General features: G+C 42.9%; 1 protein-coding gene across 7 annotated transcripts in view; it reads left to right on the top strand.

Moving 5' to 3' along the window:
* Positions 1–23,049, top strand: part of iqsec1b (IQ motif and Sec7 domain ArfGEF 1b) — a 577,194-nt gene that overhangs the window by 540,673 nt on the left and 13,472 nt on the right. For all 7 annotated transcript variants that reach the window (XM_038812711.1, XM_038812710.1, XM_038812715.1 and 4 more), the window contains 5 exons: positions 188–310; positions 2,583–2,749; positions 7,122–7,261; positions 15,584–15,613; positions 18,338–18,463. In XM_038812711.1, the coding sequence (XP_038668639.1) occupies positions 188–310; positions 2,583–2,749; positions 7,122–7,261; positions 15,584–15,613; positions 18,338–18,463 (586 nt within the window). The remainder of the gene's footprint in view (positions 1–187; positions 311–2,582; positions 2,750–7,121; positions 7,262–15,583; positions 15,614–18,337; positions 18,464–23,049) is intronic.

The following is a 23,049-nucleotide window of genomic DNA, read 5'->3' as shown; positions in this document are numbered from 1 at the left end:
AGCAGATATCCAAAATAATGGTTCGGGGGTAACATTTTTCCGAAACAATTTTGCACTCTGGGGATTAGCTAAGCATTTTACAAAGATACTCACTTAAAAAGGTCTCCTTTCTTGCACTCTTAATAGCAGAGTATTTTCCAAATGTTTAAAACACACCAAGTCATCACAGGTTTTTGTTTTATTTCAGCTGTGTTGTTGATGAGATGGATTTTTCAGGAATGGAGTTAGATGAAGCTCTCAGGAAGTTCCAGGCACACATTCGGGTCCAAGGAGAAGCTCAGAAAGTAGAACGTCTCATCGAGGCTTTCAGGTATTGGGATTCAGGGTTATTGAAAATTATTCCTGCGTAATTACCACTGGTTTTAAAAAAAACACTTTTTTTCTTGAGTGACTAAGTAACTCAGCAACAGAGTTTAAAATTGGATTTCACCTCGTCTCCAGACATTCTCACACAATACAAATGAAAAGCAATGTTGTTAAGTGCTCATTTATTCTTGTATCAAAAGACTAAATTGCTCAATCATTTAGATTACTAACAATATGATTGAGGCATTACACATACAACTTCCATGAGGCTTTGCATCCTTCAGTTACAAATTCTCAACTTCACACCTATATCTGACTACAAATAGCTGAACTTCTGCACTTATTTAATGACTTTTAAATTCCAATTCCAAATGTTTAAATATGTGATGATCAAAGGGGTAATTTCAGGTTTTTGTTTTATCCAATGTGTGGATAGTCCAGTAATGTCCACCTTTTCTTGAAAGCTTTCTTCAATTTTATCAAAACCTTCAACTTTTCTAGAACATAGAACATACAGTGCAGAAGGAGGCCATTCGGCCCATCGAGTCTGCACCGACCCACTTAAGCTCTGACTTCCACCCTATCCCCGTAACCCCATCTAACCTTTATTTGGACACTAAGGGCAATTTATCATGGCCAATCCACCTAACCTACACGTCTTTGGACTGTGGGAGGAAACCGGAGCACCCAGAGGAAACCCACGCAGACACGGGGAGAGCATGCAAACTCCTCACAGACAGTGACCCAGCCGGGAATCGAACCTGGGACCCTGGCGCAGTGAAGCCACATTGCTACCCACTGTGCTACCGTGTTGCCCTATCTGTTCTGTCCAAACTCTTGATGACTTTGAACACCTCTGTCAAATGTCCTCTCAACTTTTCCTTCTCCAAGGGGAACAAAGCCTGCTTCTTCAATCTACCCGTGTCACTAAAGTTCCTCACTCTGGAAACATTCTTGTAGAAAGTTCCTGAACTCCCCACTAAATCCTTCCTCAAGGGCTGTGCACAGAATTGGACACAACATTGAGGCAAAATCAGTGTTCTTTAAAGTTTCGGTTTGGGGCTTCTAATAAATTCAAGATGCAAATATACTCCAGGATAGGAGTTTCCCAACCAATAGAAAGAAGCTAAGCAATTATAACAAATTCCTTGGGGTATCTCAACAAAAGAGGCTGGCATGGGGAATCGATGAGTTTTTATTCTTGCCTTCATCTTTATCTGCCCTGGAAAAACAAACCAAAACAGATGGCAAATATGTTCCTTACCTTTGTGCTGGATACCTGAATACTATGAGATTTCAAATATGCAGGATGATCTTGGGGATTAAGATCATATAAATGTGCAGCAGTTCGGAGGGGGGGAAAGTGATCTCTGCGGAAATGAGCTTTTGCACCATGGGATAATTAACCAGGAAGGAATGGACAAAGCCCTGCCATTAAGATTCCAAATGGCTTCCATTTTGCATTAAAAGAAAATTTAATTTTCCCTTTCTTTTCCCATTTTCATTTTTTCGAAATGGCGCACACACTGATGTGTGCACACACACACACATATCACACTGATCTTTAACTGCACTGAAGTAATTCTTTTTCACTCTGGCCATCGCAGCTATATTTTGACGTAAAGTTGTTCCAGTGTGACAATCATAATACTGAAAACTACTTTTGATTGCCTTCCTGATAGTTTCAAAGACCATTATCATTGCATCACAAGTTGCTGGCTTGAAAATAAAGCTACAGTAGTAAACATGGTTCATTCTAAAAATAAAATTTGCGTACACAAAATGATGCAGTGATTTTTCCAGCCTTCTTGTTTTGTCTCTACTCTCTCTCTTCCCCCCCCCCCCCCCCCCCCCAAACAACCCCCTGGTTTTAATTCATAAACCAGGAGATTTCCGACCATCTTAAACATATATTGTAATCTTCAGTGCTGGTATAGGGCTTCAACAAATTTGCAACTTCTGCCGTTGCAGACTGAGAGTGGGAACTGACTGCAGAGTTGTGATTGGAGGAGGAACCAACACAAGAGAGAAGGGACTGCTCTTCAGATCACTGATTGTGTGTCAGCGACATTGGCTTGCTTCAGCTCCTCCAATCACAGGTTCTCTCCCACCCGCTCTTGCCGCTCAGGATTTTCTTTCTTTGACCCAATCACACCCTTATAGATGATAACATATGAGTTTTCATTTTTTTTTAAAGAGTCTTGTGCACAGCTAATTCTCAATTAACATAATTTCCCTGTTTATAACATACAATACTTTCTATTCTTCTCTTGTAGCCAACGATACTGTATCTGCAACTCTGGGGTTGTGCGACAGTTCCGAAATCCTGATACAATCTTCATCCTAGCCTTTGCAATTATTTTGTTGAACACCGACATGTACAGCCCCAATGTGAAACCAGAACGCAAGATGAAACTGGAGGATTTTGTCAAGAACTTACGAGGTTAGCAGCACTGAACTGTCACTTTCTTTAATAGGCCACAGTGTTGTTTTTCATAAACTGGTTCCACCCATTGTCATGAAAAATCATCTGCGGGATTCTATGTCGGCGGGATCCTCCATTTTGCTGACAGCACACCCACGCCAGCTGGTTTCCTGATGCCGTGGGTTGGCCAAAATGGGAAATCCCTTTGGCTGGCTGCTGGAACGGAGGATCCCGTTGCCAGCGGTGGCACACCGCACCAGAGAACAGGGCTGGCAGGATGGAGAATCCTGCTTCATATGTTTGAACGGATATAGTGCGGCACAGAAGTTTGTATATTTCAAACCTCTATGAAAATAAAATGAAAATGAAAAATGAAATGAAAATGAAATGAAATAATATGCAAGTATTATGAGTAATATGAGGAGCACGTTTTTCAAATAATGAAGGGAGCCAATAGGATAGGTGTTAGGCTTTTGTCTGCATAGTTAGCAAACATAATTGTGAGTTGAAGATAACCCAATGAATAACTTCTTTTCTTCATTTATGGGATGTGGGTGTCGCTGGCTGGGCCAGCATTTATTACCCATCCCTAATTGCCCTCGAGAATGTCGTGGTGAGCTGCCATCGTGAACCACTGCAGTCCCTGCGGTTCAGGGCAGTCCCTGTGGAGCAGGTACACCCTCAGTGCTGTTAGGGAGGGAGTTCCAGGATTCTGACCCAGCGACAGTGAAGAAACAGCAATATAATTCCAAGTCAGGATTGTAAGTTACTTTGGGAGGGGGAATTCAAGGTGGTCATGTGTCTGCTGCCCTTGTCCTTGTAGATGGTAGCAGTCGTGTGTTTGGAGGGTGCTGCCTAAGGAGATTTGATGAGTTTCTGCAGTGCATCGTTTAGATGGTACACACTGCTGCCACTGTACGCCAGTGGTGGAGGGAGTGGATGTTTTTGGTGGGATGCCAATCACTGAACCAAATAGTGTCGAGCTGAGTGTTGTTGGAGCTGCACTCATCCAGCCAAGTGGAGACTATTTCACACTCCCGACTTGTGCCTCGTAGATGGTGAAAATGCTTTGGGGGAAGGGTAGGGGGCTACTCGCCACAGGATTCCTAGCCTCTGACCTGTTCTTGAAGCTGCCTTCAAACTATTGGTTTAATTCTGATTCTGGCTGTCTGCAAAATGGCTGCTGGCATTTATGCCACTGATACCTATGCTGTCAAATCTATTTTTTGTGGCCCATCAGCAGACTTGCAAATCATAGAATTTACAGTGCAGACGGAGCCATTCGGCCCATTAAGTCTGCACTGGCCCTTGGAAAGAGCATCCCACTTAAGCCCAGACTTCCAACCTATCCCAGTAACTCCACCAAACCTTTTTGGACACTCAGGGCAATTTATCATGGCCAATCCACCTAACCTGCACATCTTTGGACGATGGGAGGAAACCGGAGCACCCGGAGGAAACCCTCGCAGACACTGAGAGAACGTGCAGACTCCGCACAGACAGTGACCCAAGCTGGGAATCGAACCTGGGACACTGGAGCTGTGATGTAATTTGTCAAATGAGTTGAAACATTATTATTACAAACTGTTTGCACAAAGCATAATGCGGCAGTTGAGCTTGTGCATGTGTATTAAGTAAAAAAATAAATCAAGAGCCCTGAACTTCAACTGCTTGAGGGCAATGATATATATTTGTTTATATTTGTTTAGCTCACCCAAGGTGGTAAGAAGAGTTGCAGATAAATTGCACAGTTTTGCAAATAGTTGAGAAACTTCAAGAGAAACTGGGAGCGTAGGAGTTAAAACTGGATCCTTCAGCCATGGGTTAGTCAAATCTGTTAAGGTAAACTGAGAAAGTCGATGGAATGACTTGTAGCAGTGATGGGAAGTAAGCATTGACAGGTGGTGAGCAGTTGGGAACAGAATAAAAGAATGGAGGAAGAAAATGCAGGCATCAGCAAATGGAAAAGTTAGCTCAAATAGGTGTACCTGTATTGTTTCACTTCCCAAATAAGGAAGTTACCGGAAACGAGAACAAAAAGCATCAGACGGAATGTCTACATTTGTTTGTTTAAGCTGTGTTGTCAGATACAGATGACAGTGACTTGTAGCAGATGAAGAACACAAATGACTCTGACAGCATAGGCAGCTGCAAGCCCAAACATTTATCTTCTTTCTATGAAATCCAGGAAGGAAAAGAGCGCACAATTTCCAAGCAGCTGCATTTTAAAATGATTTTTTTGATGGACCTCCTACATATGAAATGATTACATTTTGAAATAAGTGATTTTTCATACATGCTATTTTCAAAATTCATTTACGGTATGTGGGCATTGTTGGTTAGGCCAGCATTTATTGCCAATTCCTAGTTGCCCTTCAGTTGGTGGTGGTGAATTTCCATTTTGACCTAGCGGCAGTGAAGGAACGGCGATATTGTTCCAAGTCGGGGGTGATGAGTGACTTGGAAGGGAATCTCCGGGTGGTGGGGTTCTCGGGTATCTGCTGCTCTTGTCCTTCTGGATAGTAGTGGTCATGACCTTGTAAGGTGCTACCTAAGGAGCCTTGGCGAGTTCTTGCAGTGTTTCTTGTAGATGGTAAACACGGCTGCCACTGTTGATCTGTGGTGGAGCGATTGAATGTTTGTGGAAGGGGGAGCAATCAAGTGGGTTGCTTTGTCCTGAATGATGTAGAGCTTCTAGTGTTGTTGGAGCTGCACTGATTCAGGCAAGTGGAGGGTATTCCATTACATTCTTTACTTGTAGATGGTGGACAGGCTTGGGGGGGGGGGGGGGGGGGGGGGGGGGGGTCAGGATGTGAGTTACTTGCCGTAGGATTCCTCGCCTTTGATCTGTCCTGGTAACCACTGTATTAATATGGCTAGTCCAGTTCAGTTTCTGATCAGTGGTAACCCTCAGGATGTTGTTTGTGGGGGATCCAGGGCTGACATTGAACGTCAAGGAGTGATGGTTAGATCCTCTCTTGTAGATGATCATTGCCTGGCATTTGTGTGGCGCAAATGTAAATGTACATTAAAAGATTGATTTCCAAACAAGTAAATAAATTGCAAATGCCAGGAACAGCACCATGCAGACTTAAAAATGAGGTCCCTAATTAATGAAGCTGCAACATGCATGCTCCACAGTGGAAAGAGCATTGCTATGGCCAGGTAAGAAGGGGTGAACTGGCTCTCCTCCATTAAACCTTCTTGATTGGTCATAACAAACGTTTATGTTTCCTTTTCTTACAAGTATATACCTTTTCCAAATCTGAATGTAGTGAACTATTTGGACTATAAAAAATAATGAGTCAATCAAACAAGCTTTCTTGAGCCCATAAAAGGAAATTTATTTACCACTAAACTCAAGATAGACAATAAAAATGCAATGTTAAGCATCGGCCCTCTGCAAACACTGGACAAATGCACAGGTATCAGAGATGATGGGCATTAGGGTCTAATAAAAAGTAAAAGAATATTTGGTTAACTGTCCTTTGTTTCTTCTTGAGGGTTAGATTTTAAATGTTGCAATCAATTTTGGTTAGCTGATCTCTTGGGTGCAGTCTGATGTAGAGGATGCTGCAGTTATTACATGATCTCAGTTCGCTGGTGTGTTTCTGCTGGAGCTTCTTGAAACCAGGCAACTCGCTTATTTCAAAAGGGAGAGAGCGCAGTCCGCAGCTTGTTTCCTCTGCCGAAGACTTTCTTGACTCTTCCTTTGTCACTTGCAATCTCTCTCCACTGTCTGGCAGTGTTTCCTTGAAATCCTTCACCCATTGTGTATTTGCAAGAGGTTTTGGGTGTGCCTGTCAGTAGTAGCCATTGGTTCAACATCCAGTCCTCGGACATGATGGGTGTCTGGATTATAGGAAATGTCTCTCTTCACGCTCCCCGGTTGCATTTTATCTGCAAAAGTATAATCGGGTTGCAGATAAAATGTAACAATTTTCTTTAACTTTAGATCTACATGGAAGAAAGACTTTTGTGAACAATTTTGCCATTCTACCATGCACAAAATTTCCACAGCAAAGTTTCATCTGTACGAGGTACCTTTTATTACTTTCAAGCGAGGATTGCTGTAGGGTGTTGGATAGGTAGGTCTTAATGAAGTCTTCATAGTCTTAAATGGATTAACTGTATATATTTAACTACAGGAACTATGCACATATGTACAGCAGAGTTCAAGGTAGGAGCTGGCTCCATACTTGTACACTCTGCTCTGTCCAATACTCGACAGACCGTTAGATGTGGATCATGTGTTCTCTTACATCATTGTGAGGCTTGTCCTGAAGCCAGTCACACATTAACCCTTTATAGACGCTGTTACTACAAGGATCACCCTGTCGCTGTAAGAAAATAAAGTATAATTAGGAAACTAACCAGGATTGTCTTGCAGGGGTGGATGATGGAGAAGACATCCCTCGAGAAATGCTTACAGGAATTTATGAACGAATCCGCAAAAGGGAACTCAAGACCAATGAAGATCATGTCTCCCAGGTTCAGAAGGTTGAGAAGTTGATTGTGGGAAAGAAACCAGTAAGTTCACATACATTCAATGGCAGAGTATAATGCTCTTTGAATAATTGTGTATTTAGCACGGAGGGTAAGAGTTCAGATAAAACCATTCAAAAGAAGAGGTGGCATGAATGTAAAATGTTCTCTGCAGCTCTGGACCATGGATGTTTAATGTTTTTTTTGTATATTTGGAGTACCCAATAATTTTTTCTAATTAAGTGGCCAGTCCACCTACCCTGCACATCTTTGGGTTGTGGAGGCAAAACCCACGCAGACACAGGGAGAACGTGCAAACTCCACACGGACAGTGACCCAGGGCCAGGATTCGAACCTGGGTCCTCATCGCCGTAGGCAGCAATGCTAACCACTGTGCCACCGTGCTGCCCCAACCATGGGTGTTTAGACCCTTAACCTGAAATATTTTGATTGCATCAGCACATTGTTGTGCAATTGGCCTGTCCTTGGACTTAATTTAAAGTTATTTTCCACGAAAGTCCTTTCGGATTAAGGCTAATTACTAACCTGACTTTTCATGTCGACACGAAGACAGTTGTGGTCAGTTAAATGTGGACACAGTTTGTTCATAAGTGTGTGATTCCAAAATTATGTGGCACAAAGCATGCATGAAATATTTAAAATGATCATTCATTGACCTTGAAATTACTCACTTAGCAGAAATATGCTTAATCATGGAGATGCATCAAAGCTGCTGTAAAGTGCAAGGAACAGTCAGATATTACCCAGCTGAAAATGCAACCAGATTCCTGGAATGGAGATCTGAGAATCTTTATAGCAACCTACTAAAATGCAAAGTTTGAAAATTCTCCCAGGGGAGCTGGGCTGTACAAATGACACACCATTCTGACCTTACATTATTTACGTCTTCCACCGTATTTCGCTTGTTAACACCCTTTAAAAGAATGGCTCTATTAAATTTATAGTGGCACATAAATTAAGGTAATTAAACCGCAGAAAAAACATACTAAAGTGCAAGATTCTATACAGCTAATTTCCCAGTTACCATGGCTGGTGGCACTGTAGTGGAACATTTAATTAGGGCTGAGAAATTGAATGGAGATTGCTCTGTGTACCCATTGTGCGTTTTACATCACTTTTCAGATGGCCTGGAGAGTTCTTGGCAAAAATGATCCTGAGTCTCATTTTAATGTAAAATCCTAGAAATGATATGCAAATTATCGACAATATGATTTGGGTAGCTTATGTAGAAAAACTCTGCCACAATCTTGATGGGCCAAGTAACCTGTTTGTAAGGTAATTATCCGATTCTAAGATCAAGGAAGATTGCAACAGCGGCACATTCAGCAGCGTGCCCTTGCAATTACAGGAATCAGTATTCAACACATTGTCAACAACTCAAAGCAGATTTAAAGTACCTTTACAATGGTTCCACCAAGATAATCAAGATTATTGCTATCTGCTGCAGTGAGTTTTGTTGCCATTTGGAGAACTTAAAAGTGTTGGACAGATTTGAGATGATTACCCTCTTGCAGGATAGGGAAAAGTAGGACCCTGAACATTAGGAAGATGTTTCTGCTATATTCCTACCAACATGGCTGGCTGTCACCGAGGTGATGTTCAGTAACTTGTCACATCTATTCAGTGGTCAAGGACACAGCTGCCAAACTGGACTTGCAACAGACAGTACAAGAACCACCCTGAGCAAATTCCTGTTTGATCTCATCACTAATTGAATTGGTGGAGATGCATCTGTCCATGATACCATTGGTAGAAGTGACCACTATATTGTCCTTTGTGGAGACCAAGTACTGCCTTCATGCTAAAGCCAACCTCCAAGTGTTAAATGAGATTAAGAATAAATCTAGTAGTTCAAACCTGGGCATGCAAGTTCAAACCTGGGCATGCATGAGTTGCTATGGGCCATTAGCAGCAGCAAAACATTAAACTTCCACAACCTGCAGTCCATGCTGGCTCATCCGCCACTCCTTCAGGCCTGCAACATCACCATATCAAACAAGATTGTCAACCCTGGTTCAATGAGGAGCATACTGGCAACTCAAGCAGGTTTACCTGAAAAGAGGTGCCAACCTGGCAAATCTGCAGCACAGTTGCACGAAAGACAAACAGCCGCAGCAGCAGGCTATGGACATAGGTAAACAATAGATCAAGTAAAATCTCTGCAGTCCTGACACATCCTGTCACAAACTATGATGCAGTTGATAAAGTAAAAGGAGCAGAGGGACCAAGAACAACATCTTCCTCAGTGGCAGGGGAGCTGAGCTGAGCACACATGCAAAAGACGAGGCTGAAGCATCTGCAAATATCTTTAACCAAAAACATCTGGTGGATAATCGTTTTGACCTTCTGAAGGCCCCATCATCACATGCCAATCTTAAGTCAATTTGATTCACTCCACATGGCATTAAAACGCAACCGAGCATACAATACTTGACACTGTGTCCCTTGTCAACGCAAAATGGCTGTTGACACCCTCTGGATTGGATTGGATTATGTTTGGATTTTGTTGATTGTCACGTGTACCAAGGTACAGTGAAAAGTATCTTTCTGCGAGTAGTTCAACAGATCATTGAGTACATGAAAATAAAATACATAATAGGGCAACACATGGTGCGCCATGTAACTACATAACACCGGCATCAGGTGAAGCATTCTGGGATGTAGTGTTAATCAGTCCATAAGAGGGTCATCAGGAGTCTGGTAACAGCGGGGAAGAAGCTGTTTTTGAGTCTGCTTGTGCGTGTTCCCAGACTTTTGTATCTCCTGCCCGATGGAAGACGTTGGAAGAGTGAGTAAGCCTGGTTGGAGAGGTCTGTACATGAGCACTTGACTGTACATGCGCAGACACCATTTCTGTCATTCGTCGGACACGTCAGCAGCAAACAGCTCTTTATTTATACCAGTCCTGTGCAGGGATAAAGCATTTGGGTCCTAGACAAGCTGAAGCAAATGCCCAATTTGAAGTTTAAAACTATTTGGTGCAGTCATGGACTATTGGGAATGTTAGTGATATGGCCTCACTACAGCAGGTGCATTTTCTGTGCTGATAACGTGAACTCGAGTTGAAAGTTACAATTGTTTTGTGCGGATTATAAATTTGCATGGTTTCTATTACACAGGTCCTACCAAACCAATATATCCACAGCATATTGAGGCTGTGTGGTAGTCACCACTGATGTATTATATTGTATATATGGGTTTTACGGTAAGGCCCCTGTACTACAGGTACGTGGTAGATCCCTGCCTGGTGGCTCCGCCCAGTAGGCGGAGTATAAATGTGTATGCTCTCCATACAGCATCCATTTGGTCAGCTGCTGTAGGAGGCCACACATCTCTGTAATAAAGCCTCGACTACATTCTACTCTCGACTCGTTGCAATTGATAGTGCATTAATTTATTACACAGAGATTTTTCAGAGATGGACCTCCGCATCAAGCCAGATCGCCTGCAGCTGCATCCTCAAGCAGACAACGCCAAAAATGACTTCGAACATTGGCTAGCCTGTTTTGAAGCATACACGGGTCTGCGCCAGACCCAATCCCAGAAGCTCCAGATTCTGTACATGCGGCTGAGCTCCAACGTTTTTCCTCTCGTCCAGGACATGCCAACCTACGCAGAAGCCATGGCGCTACTGAAGGAGAATTACACTCGGTGGACCAACAAGATCTACGCCAGGCACCTCCTGTCCATGTGGCACCAACTTCCCGGTGAGTCTGTGGAAGATTTCTGGCGTGCCCTGCTCGCCCTGGTGAGAGACTGTGACTGCCAGGCCGTTTTGGCCACTGAACATTCGAACCTGCTGATGAGAGACGTGTTCGTTACGGGCACAGGGTTTGACTACATCCGCCAGCGCCTCTTAGAAGGGGCCACGCTTGACCTCGCAGCGACCAAGAAACTAGCGCTCTCGCTTACGGTCACCTCGCGCAACGTACAGACTTATGCCCCCAACCGCACAGCCCCCCCCCCCCCCGTGCATCGTGGGCCCCGCCGGCGGCCAACCCATCATGGACCTCATCAGCGACCGCCCCCAGCCAACCTCACGCCTGCGCCGCTTGGCAGCCAACCAACCCCGGGGGACCCAAATGCTACTTCTGCAGACAGACAAAACTACCCCCGACAGCGCTGCCCGGCGCGTAGCGCGCTCTGCAAGGCCTGTGGCAAGAAGGGACATTTTACTGCAGTGTGCCAGGCCCGCTCAATCATCGCTATTGTCCCGGCCTCCCCACGTGCGGCCAGTGGACGCCGCCATCTTCCTCTACTCGGACCATGAGCGGCCCGTGGGTGCCGCCATCTTGCTTGTCTCAGAACCAATAGGCACCGCCATCTTACCCGCCTCAGGACACCTGCTCGTCGGGCACCTGATCAGACCACTCATCACCTGCAACCACCGACGACCAGCCACGTCTCACCTCGGTCACAATTGACCAGTCTCAACCTCGCGACCGCTTCGACAAAGCTGAAGGTCGACGGGCACGAGATATCCTGCCTTCTGGAATCCGGGAGCACTGAGAGCTTCATCCACCCCGATACGGTAAGGCGCTGCTCCCTCGCGGTACATCCCGCTAACCAAAGAATCTCCCGGCCTCCCGCTGGCAGGAGGTCCTCCCCGACGCACTTCACTCCATTCGGTCGCTCCTGTGCACCGTGACTAACGAAACCCCCCATGAACGTCTCTTTGCCTTCCCCAGGAAGTCCACCTCCGGGGTTTCGCTCCCAACGTGGCTGGCAGCTCCAGGACCTGTTCTCCTCTGTAAACACGTGCGACTCCACAAAGCGGACCCGTTGGTTGAGAGGGTACAGCTACTCCACGCCAATCCGCAGTCCGCTTACGTAGCGTACCCTGACGGCCGCCAAGACACAGTCTCCCTCGGGGACCTGGCACCAGCTGGTTTCTCCCCCCCCGCCCCGGCGCCACCCTCCCTTCCCCCGGCACAGCCCCCACTTGCTCCCACCCGGGGATGAAAAGGATTTCGACACGCACCCAGAGTCACCGAAGACCAAGCCGACGCCCGAGTCGCCACCAGCATTGCGGCGCTCTCGACGACAGATCAAGGCACCGGATCATCTAAATTTGTAACCTCTGTAATTTTTAAAAGCAATCTGTATGTATAATAGTTTCCACCACCCCTGCTGGACTCATTTTTAACAGGGGGTGAATGTGGTGGTCAACACTGATGTATTATCTTGTATATATGGGTTTTATGGTAAGGCCCCTGTACTACAGGTCTGGGGGTAGATCCCTGCCTGCTGGCTCCGCCCAGTGGGCGGAGTATAAATGTGTGTGCTCTCCGTACAGCAGCCATTTCATCAGCTGCCGTAGGAGGCCACACATCTCTGTGTAATAAAGCCTCGATTACATTATACTCTCGTCCCGTCGCAATTGATAGTGCATCAAGCTGAGAAGAGTGCAAGATTGATCTGAATCCTATAAAGAGGATGAGGTGCATCCAAGATGATGAACACCGCAAATTGGGACTGCCTGTTTGACCAAACTAAGTTTGGATGGAATATACACTGCAGCAAATGAATGGACTTGTGTGTAGAGACGTTGGATTGTTTTGATTAGTTGGTACTTTACATCACAGTTGTGTCAATTGGTGCAACCACAATCTCCATCACTCACAATGACATCAGAGTGAAATGTGTAAGTGTGTCTGTGCCGTGTTGGCAGCAAACACTGCCTATTTGACAAGGCTTTGGGTCCCCTAAAGATCACCATAAAATGAGTGATTAATGGAGGAGGCTGAGATTGCTGGCATTTTTAGCATTGAGATCGCGTTGATCCTTGAATTCACTGAAAGTTACAGAAAAGAAACGCAAGTTAGGATGTTGATTACCAAGACATTCCTTCAGACAGAGGTTATATTGCTGATGAGGTGAGTCATGGTGGTATCCTGGAGTGTAGAAAGGAGTGAATAAGGGGAAGAAGAATGATCAAGAAAGGGGTGATATTTTAACCTCTTAATGTTCGCGACTCCTCCAAATTCCACTCTGCTATATTCTCATGCCCTGAGTGTTGGGTGTGATCTATTCACCTTGATTCGATTGGGTTTATTTTGATTGTTATGCATCACGTTGCCCTGTGTTCCAACTGCATTTGCTGTGATCTTCGAATTCAGCTGCAAACGTGGCAAAATGGGGTGAGATTAAACCCTTTTGGATGTGCCCAATTTGCCCATATGCTTTGCATCGTGAAATACTGGTTCAGCTTACTCTGGCAGACTTCTTGGCAATTACTAACCTTTCTTCTCTGTTTTGTCAATATCCATTGGCAGTTTGCCATACCTCCTGCTGAACGTGGGTTCTGTTCAACGTGTGCACCAAGGTCCCAAAAAGGAAATCCTCCTTTGCTGCACTTTTACTTGAACCACCTTCAAAACGGTGTCTGCAAATCACAATGTTCAAAGTCATTCATCAGCCAATTTTAGTTTTCCGGCAGAATGCAATTTGACCTTTAAATTGTGGCTGCCTTGTTTAAGAGATTTAGCTACAAGCTGTTTCTGCTCTTCCCTGCACTTTGTATCTAATCTTGGCAAACCCTATTACTGACTTGATGTTCCAATTCTGCCGTTTTAATGCCCGGAAGGGGGAAAATTGACCCTTAACATTGAAGAATTTTAAACACTGCTTTGCTGAACTCAAGGGAACTGGATACACTGAAAAAGCACTCAACACTGCATATTAAATGTTAACTCAGGGAGCCGGTGGCACTTTGGTATTGTCACCCGACTAATAATCCTGAGACCCAGAGTAATGCTCTGGGGACTTGGGTTCGAATCCCACCATGGCAGATGTTGAAATCTGAATTCAATAAAAATCTGGAATTAAAAGTCTAATGATGACCATGAAACCATTGTCAATTGGCGTAAAAACCCATCTGGCCCACTAATGTCTTTTAGGGAAGGAGATCAACCATCCTTACCTGCTCTGGGCATCAGATCCACAGCAATATGGTTGACTCCTAAATGTCCTCTGAAATGGCTCAGCAAACCAATCAGTTCGAGGGCAATTAGGGATGGGCAATAAATGCTGGCACAGCCAGCGAAACCCACATCCCTCAATGAATTTTTTTAAATAAACAGGACTTACAATTTAAATGAACCCATTGGTCATTTTAGTCCACTTTTTCTGTTGAATTTCCTTTATTTTGAATATAGTTATTTGGTTCACAGAGTGGTAACATTATAGGCCATATCTGCAGGTAATATATCTAAAAATCCTTTCTAGAAACAAGTGTAAGGAAATTGGGCCAATTATAGGGAGCCAGTTAACCTTTTCCCAAATTTGAAGAGATAATGGGAATTGGTGACAGTCGTTATATTTTATTTGGTATATAGGTTTAAAAAAAAAACTTGACACATGCTAATGTCTGAGACAGGAGTATCAAAACGTAACCGCATTACCACTCCATTTTCGGTCGAGGCTGATGTCCATGTAAAGGCTTCCTGTTCTGCCCCAGGTACAGTGGCATTAATCAACAACATATGTAAAAACTTCTCACAATCTGTGTTCAAGGTATACCTCCTTGTACTTTATCTACACACCAATGTTTATGGAGAATTTAACCAAATCATTGCCTAGTAGCTATCATTTGAATGGTCGAATGACAAAGGCTGTCAATAAACCATCTGTGCCCACCCAAGTCATATCGAACTGTCAAGATCTTGGCTTCCAATGCCAAACAGTGAGAACATGGTGACCTTCACACCCAGATATCTTGTCTCGGATTCAAGGCACTATTTTACCTCCATCCACTTGGGAGTTGTTTATCTCCACGTTTTCCCCATACAAGTTGTCTGCTCTCTCACTTCACCGGACTGATGAAGCTTGATTTATTTATTTTTGATCAGTTAACCTTTTCTACACCTTTCAGGCCAATAGAATATTTGGTCGATGGCGTCCCAAGTCACAATTCCGTACTAAGTCATCTCTCAACCGTTCTTGTTGAGGTTGCATTAAATAAAAACATTAAAAATCTAATTCCGTTTAATAATGAAATTAATGAAATACAGTCAGCAATAGTACTTGAGTTTGTTCCCATTAATTAGCAAGAAAACTTGATGGAGCGATTTCCCAGGATGCTCACACGAAGAATGAAAGTTGTGGGGAAGTTATACTTTTCCTTAGGAAAGGAAGATTGAAAATCGGACAAAACTTTTAATAGCCTAAAATGTCCAATGTCGTTGGACTAAATTTCAACCACTGCACAAATCTATAATATATGATATGTTTCTATATTTTGTTTGGTCCAAATTAGTTTTAAAGCACAATATGCTTACAGTGTTGTGATTTGAAATCCCGTTTCCCTTTGAAACTTAATTTACTGTGTCCGTGTTTCTTCTGCAGATTGGATCTCTACATCATGGACTTGGTTGTGTAGGTATTTCTTTTCGTTTTGACCTACTTTCATTATATTATTTTAAATGCAGGTTTTTGATGCTGTAAATAAATTCAATGTATCACTGTAGGAACAATAGAAACTGCATTAGGTCTTGCATACTGACAATGCAATGACCACAATGTTGATTTTTAGGAATGCTAAAAGTTTGCAATTGGCAAGCAAACATGTTTTCTAATTTGTTCATGGGATAGTGGCAAGGCTATATTTAGCACTCATCCTTGATTTCACTCTAAAGGTGGTATTAGCCTGCCCATTTGAATACTGCGATAGCATTTTTAAGAAAAACATGGATTTTTGTAGTGCTTTTCATGACCATATCTTGAAACATTTTGTAACCAATGAAGTACTTTTGTATATAATCAGTGTTGTGATGTAAGAAACACAGTAAATGAGCAAACTCCCACAATGAGAGATGTAATAATGACCAGATAATCTTTTATTGTGATATTGATTGGGGGATCAGTTTTGCCCAGGACATCAGTGTTAACTCACCTGCTCTTCTTGGAAGTGGTGCCAGGGGTTCTTAACATCTACCTGAGCAAGCAGATGGGGCTTCAGTTTAACATTGAATCTGAAAGAAGGCACTTCCGGCAGAGCAGTATTCCCTCAATATGACACCACAGTGTCAGAATTGCAGAAAATACATTGGTCCAGTATTTGTGGTTTGCTGCCAACAAACAGCGCAAACCTTTCATTACACATACATTTGCCCACGACCTTCTGGGTGTTTGCTCTAGAATTTGTTGTGATATAAACACTGTGTACAAAAGTAAAATACTGCAGATGCTGGAAATCTGAAACAAAAGCAGAAAATGCTGGGAATATTCAGCTGGTCAGGCAGCATCTATGGAGAGAGAAGCACAGTTAAAAGTTCAGATCAATGGCTTCTTATCATATCTGAAATGCTAACTGTTTCTCCCTCTCGAGGTGCTGTCTGACCTGCTGAATATTCCCAGCATTCACTGTTGCAACCGACCGTGTATCTCCTTAACCAATCAGATTGCTGGACACAAGAGACCTGGACAAGAAAAAAAAAGATTTTTTTTTAAACCTGTATCACCAAAAGATTAAATTCTGAAGGAATGAGACTCCACATTTAAATATTCAGTTTCCATGCCAGAGTAATTTTCCGGTAGTAATTAAGACCCATCACACGGTTAAAAAATTTCTGGACACGCCTTAATTTGATCAGTCAAGTTTAGTGAATATCATTTAGATACACCAATTTTATCTTGAATGCCAACTCTGAGATACCAGTGTAGGGAAGCATGGTAGCACAAATGGATAGCACTGTGGCTTCATAGTGCCAGGGCCCCAGGTTCCATTCCCCGCTGCGTCACTGTCTGTGTGGAGTCTGCACATTCTCCCCGTGTGTGCGTGGATTTCCTCTGGGTGCTCCGGTTTCCTCCCACAGTACAAAGATGTGCAGGCTAGGTGGATTGGCCATGATAAATTGCCCTTAGTGACCAAAAAAGGTTAGATGGGGTTATTGGGTTACAGGGATAGGGTGGAAGTGAGGGCTTAAGTGGGTCGGTGCAGACATGATGGGCCGAATGGCCTCCTTCTACACTGTATGTTCTATGTTCATCTGAAGGAACCAGCCAACTTGAACAACAACTTGCAAACTTGAACAACAACTTTCAGATTTCAACAGTTTAACTGCAAACGTGCAGTTGCCCGAAGTTTCTGCTGATTTACTCTGCCTGTGACAGGGGAGGAAACTTGATAATGGGCGCTCAAAAGATAGAGTTGCCAGCAAAATGGGCACGGATTTGGGAGTTTATACCAATATAAGAAGCATGAAGATCAGGAAGGTAAGTTGGGTAGTCAGCAGTTTGATGCAAGTAAGGTTGATAGAGCAGTTGGTAATTCTCATGGAGAAGATGAGCTAGGGAAAGATGTCAGTTCAAGGTTGGGGCTGACGGGAGGAACCTGAAGGGAAGTTTGGCATGTGGGCTAAGGCAAGGGAGGAGAATTGGCAGCTCATCAGTTGGCCTTGGTGACAAATAAATTCATGAGCACCTCGTATTTGTTGGAGATGAGAGTGGACGATGGCAGGGAGAAGGATACAAAAGGACTGTAACAGAAAGAATAAACTTACATTTCAAAACCTCAGGAAATCCCAATAAAGTACTTTTATAGTGTAATCACTGTTATAATGAGGGCAACATGGCAGCCAATTTGTGCAAAGCAAACTCCCAGAAATGACAAGCAGTGAGATAATAACCAGATAATCTATTTGAATTGGTTATATTGTACATGATGCAAAGTTAAAGGAATAGGTCTAATGGGATAATAAAGCTTCAATTTGATCATGGAGTTTAAACATCTTCAAGGAATGCAAAATAATATGCATGTAGTTAATAATGTACCATTCTTGAAAGATAACAAAAGCCTGTAGAAATAGAAAAATAATTTTCTGTGAAAAGGAATTATTGATGTGAGAGGTTTCTATGAAAGTTGACATGGTGATTTTGCGCAAACATATTTTGCGATCAGTATTCAATCTAGACAATAAATTTGTGTAGTTGAAATGTTTTTATGAGAACAAGGTTAATCCCAATTTTCGAACATTTAAGTTTTAAAGATATCCGTAGCACCTTGATAGTTTTCTCAACATAAACCTCAAGGTCACCTGCATGATCTGTTGTGACAGTATGAATGGTATTGAAATGCTCTGCTGATCTTTGTCATTTCAGGTACTTTCCCTACCCCATCGAAGATTAGTCTGCTATTGCCGATTATTTGAGGTTCCAGATCCCAACAAACCACAGAAACTTGGCTTACATCAGCGAGAAATCTTCTTGTTTAATGACCTCCTTGTGGTATGTAACCATTCAACTTAACTAAGATTCAATTGGATGCTAAAACAGCTTTAACACCGCATCACTCCTAATCTTCAAACTGTTCCTTAGTGCAGTACTTTGTAATGTTGTTATCATCTTCAGGTAATTCTGAGACTTAATTCTAGCAAATTTGGACTGTCTCACTTGATTTCTCTGATTAGGGCATTCCATTGATTGATATTGGAATAACTCGACACTGCTCAAATATTGGGAATCAAAAATTCTGTCTTGGGTGGTGATTAAGTTAAATTTTGTGCGTTGAAAGCCTATTGACCCCCATTATCAAAGTCTGGCAGATGGTAGCAAACTGGACAGTTTCACAATTCCTCACATTATGCTGTCATGTTCCTGCGCACTCACTTAACCTGTCTATATCCAACTGCACTGTTAATGCCATCCTCACTGTTCACTTTCTCATCCAGCTTTATATCCTCAGTGAACTTGGATATATTACACTTGGTTCCCCCCTGCTAATTCATTGATAAAGATAATAAATAGCTGAGGCCCAGGCATTGATCCTCGTGGTACTTCATAGTTACAAGATTTGTTTATTCCTACTCTCTGGTTACTGCCCATTAACTAATTTTCAATCCATGCTTATTTATTACCTCCAATCCAATGCCTTCTAACCTTGTGGAATGATTTATTGTGTAGCACCTCATCGAATGCCTTCTGAAAATCCAAATATACTACATTCACTGCCACTATCATTACCCCTACCCCCCTCCACGTATTTACCCTGCTAGTTACACTCTCAAAAAACTAATAGATCTTTCAAATGCAATTTTCCTCAAAAATGTGTTGATTCTGCCTGATAATTTTCTGATTTTCTAAGTGCCCTGTTACCACGTCACTAATGATAAAACCGAGCATTTTCTTTACAAACTATGCCTGGCTATCTGACATACAGTTCTGTTTTCTCTCTCCTTCCTTTCTTGAGCACTAAGGTTACATTTTCCATCTTCCAATACATGCAGACTGTAATAGAATCTAGAAAATTATGGAAGGTGGAAACCAATACACCCGCTATCTCTGCAGCCACCTCTATTAAAGCCCTATACTATAGGACATTAAGTTCAGGGACTTGATAGCTTTTTAGCCACATTTCATTTATCTAGTTCTTTAATTTTAATCAATTCAAGTTGCTTACTTTTATTAGATATTGGTCTCTTGTTTGTTGATGAGGAACATTCAAGTTATGTGGGAATGAGATTGTTATGGAACAGATTTGTGGGTATTTCTCAGCATAAGACACATTTCATGTATATTCTACTTTATCCAACTCAACCCTCATACTTAGATAATAGGCTTTGTTTAAATTTAAGACCCTAGGTTGGATTTAACCACTTCACATTCAAACTCAGTATGAAATTCAAAATATTATGATCACTCTTCTTCAAAGGATCCTTACCCTAAAAAAATCAATAATTAACTCTGTTTTGTTGCACATATAAAATAACTAACAATAAAATGAGAAGGAGAGAGAGGAATCTTGTGATACATTTATCTTCTATTGAAATGTACAGAATGCTTTTACAAGATGAGTAAAATGAGCATTCGAACATTTTAGTGTTGAAATTGTTCTTCCAAGTTCCACAGATGACTAAGGGAGAGAAAAGCCAACCTTTCCTTCCACTGCCCATAGATTTGCACAATTCTGGTTAATCAAGGCAACGGTTTGAGAAATGTTTTTGTGCTTGAATAAAATTGAAATAAAATCTGCTTTGCTTGAGATTCTTTCCGCTGAACAATTAATTATTAGTATGTTCGGCTTTAGCAAAAATTGGTAACAATTAACTAATCACTTTGTTAGAAAACAGTAATTAAAATTACCCTAATATTCATATCAGAGTTAATCCATCTTCCGTTAAACATTGGAAAGAACAGTGTAATGATTTGGTATTCACAGCATGTTCTATCTATTTGTAAAGGTCACTAATTGTGTGCTGTGTCATTTAAATACATTTGAAGCAATTGTAGGGCCATTTAAATTAGAAAATCAGAATATTGAAATTAAGGTTCTTAAACTGTATCACTGTTCGAGAGGGCAAGGGCTCTGGATCCCATTCAAATTTCAGCAGCATGTTATATATATCTTTTTGATTTATTTCAAAGCCTTTTGATTATTTAGATTGTTTTATGTGCCTTGAGCTGAGAAACACCCACAAGTCCGTTTCCTAACAATCTCATTCGCGCATAGCTTGGATGCTCCTTAACAAAAATCAGCCACGAAGGGACGTTTAAATTGATAATAATTCTTTGCGATATTTATTATTTTGGTGATATTTGTTATTTTGGGGAAGTGCTTCTCACTTTGTAAGAGTAAATATAAAGTTCCATCAAGAGGAATCTGTGAGTCATGTACTCCATTTAAATGTTTGAGTATCCCCTTCACTAAAAGTTTCCTGATAGGAAAATTATTCTTTGCTCGAATATCATCTCTAGTACATTGGCGATCTGACTATGTGTAAGTTTCCTTTCAAAGCACTGGACAAAACTTTTCATAACTGCAGATTGTTAATCCTTGATTTTTTTAAATTTAGAATATCCAACTCTTTTTTTTTTTCCAATTAAGGGGTAATTTATTGTGGCCAATTCAGCTACCCGGCACATCTTCTTTGGTTTGGGGTGACACTGGGAGAATGTGAAAACTCCACACATACAGTGACCCGTGGCCAGGATCGAACACCGATCTTCAGCGCCGTGAGGCAGCAGTGCTAACCATTTCATTACCGTGCCCCAGATTATTAATCTTTGATGCATAAATATTTGCATTTATACAACTGAAAGAAATTCTAAAACAAGCTTTCCCATCTACTGTAAGTCAGGTTTACTGCAAATAATGGCAGAAATTTGTGAAATAAAGTTTCTAGAATTTAGGCAAAGCAAGGAAACTTGAGCAGGAATGTAGGAATCCGCAGTAGGTCATTCAACCCTTCAAGACCTTCTATTCAATTACATCCTGGGTGATCAGCATCTGAACTCTCTATGCATCCATAGACTAAATGGCTTCCAAATTTAAATTGTGTTTCTGCCTTTGCTAAAGTTTCAATTCAATTATTTCAATCTGCCTGGATGCTGAAGTACTAGATGAATGAAAATCTGTTCTTGTATGTGTGCATATTAATGATTCATTTAAGATCCAGAATAGCCCCAATGAAAATCGTTAATAACCAAAGTACGTACAACAACTTAATTTGGCAGTAGACCATTTTTAGTTAAAATATCAGGGGTGAAATTCTCCGACCCCCTGTAGGGTCGGGGAATCGCCCGGGGCCGGCGTGAATCCTGCCCCCGCCGTGGCAGAAATTCTCTGCCACCCGGGAATTGGCGGGGGCGGGAATCACGGCCTGCTGATCAGCAAGACCCTGCGGAGATTCTCTGGCCCGCGATGGGCCGAAGTCCCGCCGCTGAGAGGCCAATCCCACCGCCGTGGTTTGAATCACCTCTGGTGGCGGCGGGATCGGCGGCGCGAGCGGGCCTCCGGGGTCCTGGGGGAGGCGCGGGGTGATCGGACCCCAGGGGGTGCCCACACAGTGGCCAGGCCCACAATCGGGGCCCACCGATCGGCGGGCGGGCCAGTGCCGAGGGGGCACTCTCTTTCTTCCGCCGTCGCCGCGGCTTCCACCATGGTGGAGGCGGAAGAGAATCCCCCAGCGAGCATACGCTGGTGGTGATGTCAGCGGCAGCTGACCCACCGGCACATGCGCAAACCGGCGAAGGCCTTTCGGCCGGTGCCGGGCATCAGGCATCAAAGGCCGTTGGTGCCGCTTTTGGCGCCAGTCGGCGTGGTGCCAACCACTCCGGTGCGGGCCTAGCCCCTCAATGTGAGGGCTTGGACCCTAAAGGTGCGGAGAATTCCGCACCTTTGGGGAGTCCCGACGCCGGAGTGGTTGGCGCCACTCCGCTACGCCGGGACCCCCCGCCCCACCCCCCCCACCCCGCCGGGTAGGGGAGAATCCCACCCCAGATTAGGTATTTGGATGCTTTGTTCTATTTTTGAAAGTTTGATTTGTCTAGTTTTAACTGTTAAATTACTGCGTGTGCATCTAATGTCAGATTAAATAATAGCAAAGCTAGAGAGTTCAATATCTTTTCATCTCATACTAAAAACACAATAAGAAATATAAATTCTATTCCGAATATTCTCCTAAACCTGCTTGAATAGAACTTTGGTAACAAAAGGAACATCGCAAAATGCTTCACTACCACCCTGCTAAATGGGATAGACTTCAAAGGATTCCAGCAACTCAAGACTTTGCATCCATGAGGCACAGAGGGGCACAAGCAGCAGCAGAATTGTACTCGACCACAATCGGTGACCTCAGCCCAGCATATCCTCCACTTTACCACCAAGACAGGGGATTGACCCTGATTCAATGAAGAGTACAGATAGCATGTGAGGAACAACACCAGGCATACCTAAAAATGATGTGTTAACCTGGTGAAGTTATAACTCCCTGCATGCCAAATGGCATAAGCAGCAAGTAATTGACAAATCGAAGTGATTCCAGACCAACATTTCAGATCTAAGCCCTGCAGTCCTGCCAAATCCAGCTGTGAAT

The sequence above is a fragment of the Scyliorhinus canicula genome, chromosome 11, assembly GCF_902713615.1.
Source record: "Scyliorhinus canicula chromosome 11, sScyCan1.1, whole genome shotgun sequence".
NCBI lineage: Eukaryota > Metazoa > Chordata > Chondrichthyes > Carcharhiniformes > Scyliorhinidae > Scyliorhinus > Scyliorhinus canicula.
The sequence above is the reverse complement of the archived record's forward strand: the minus strand, read 5'-3'. Positions and strand labels throughout refer to the sequence as shown.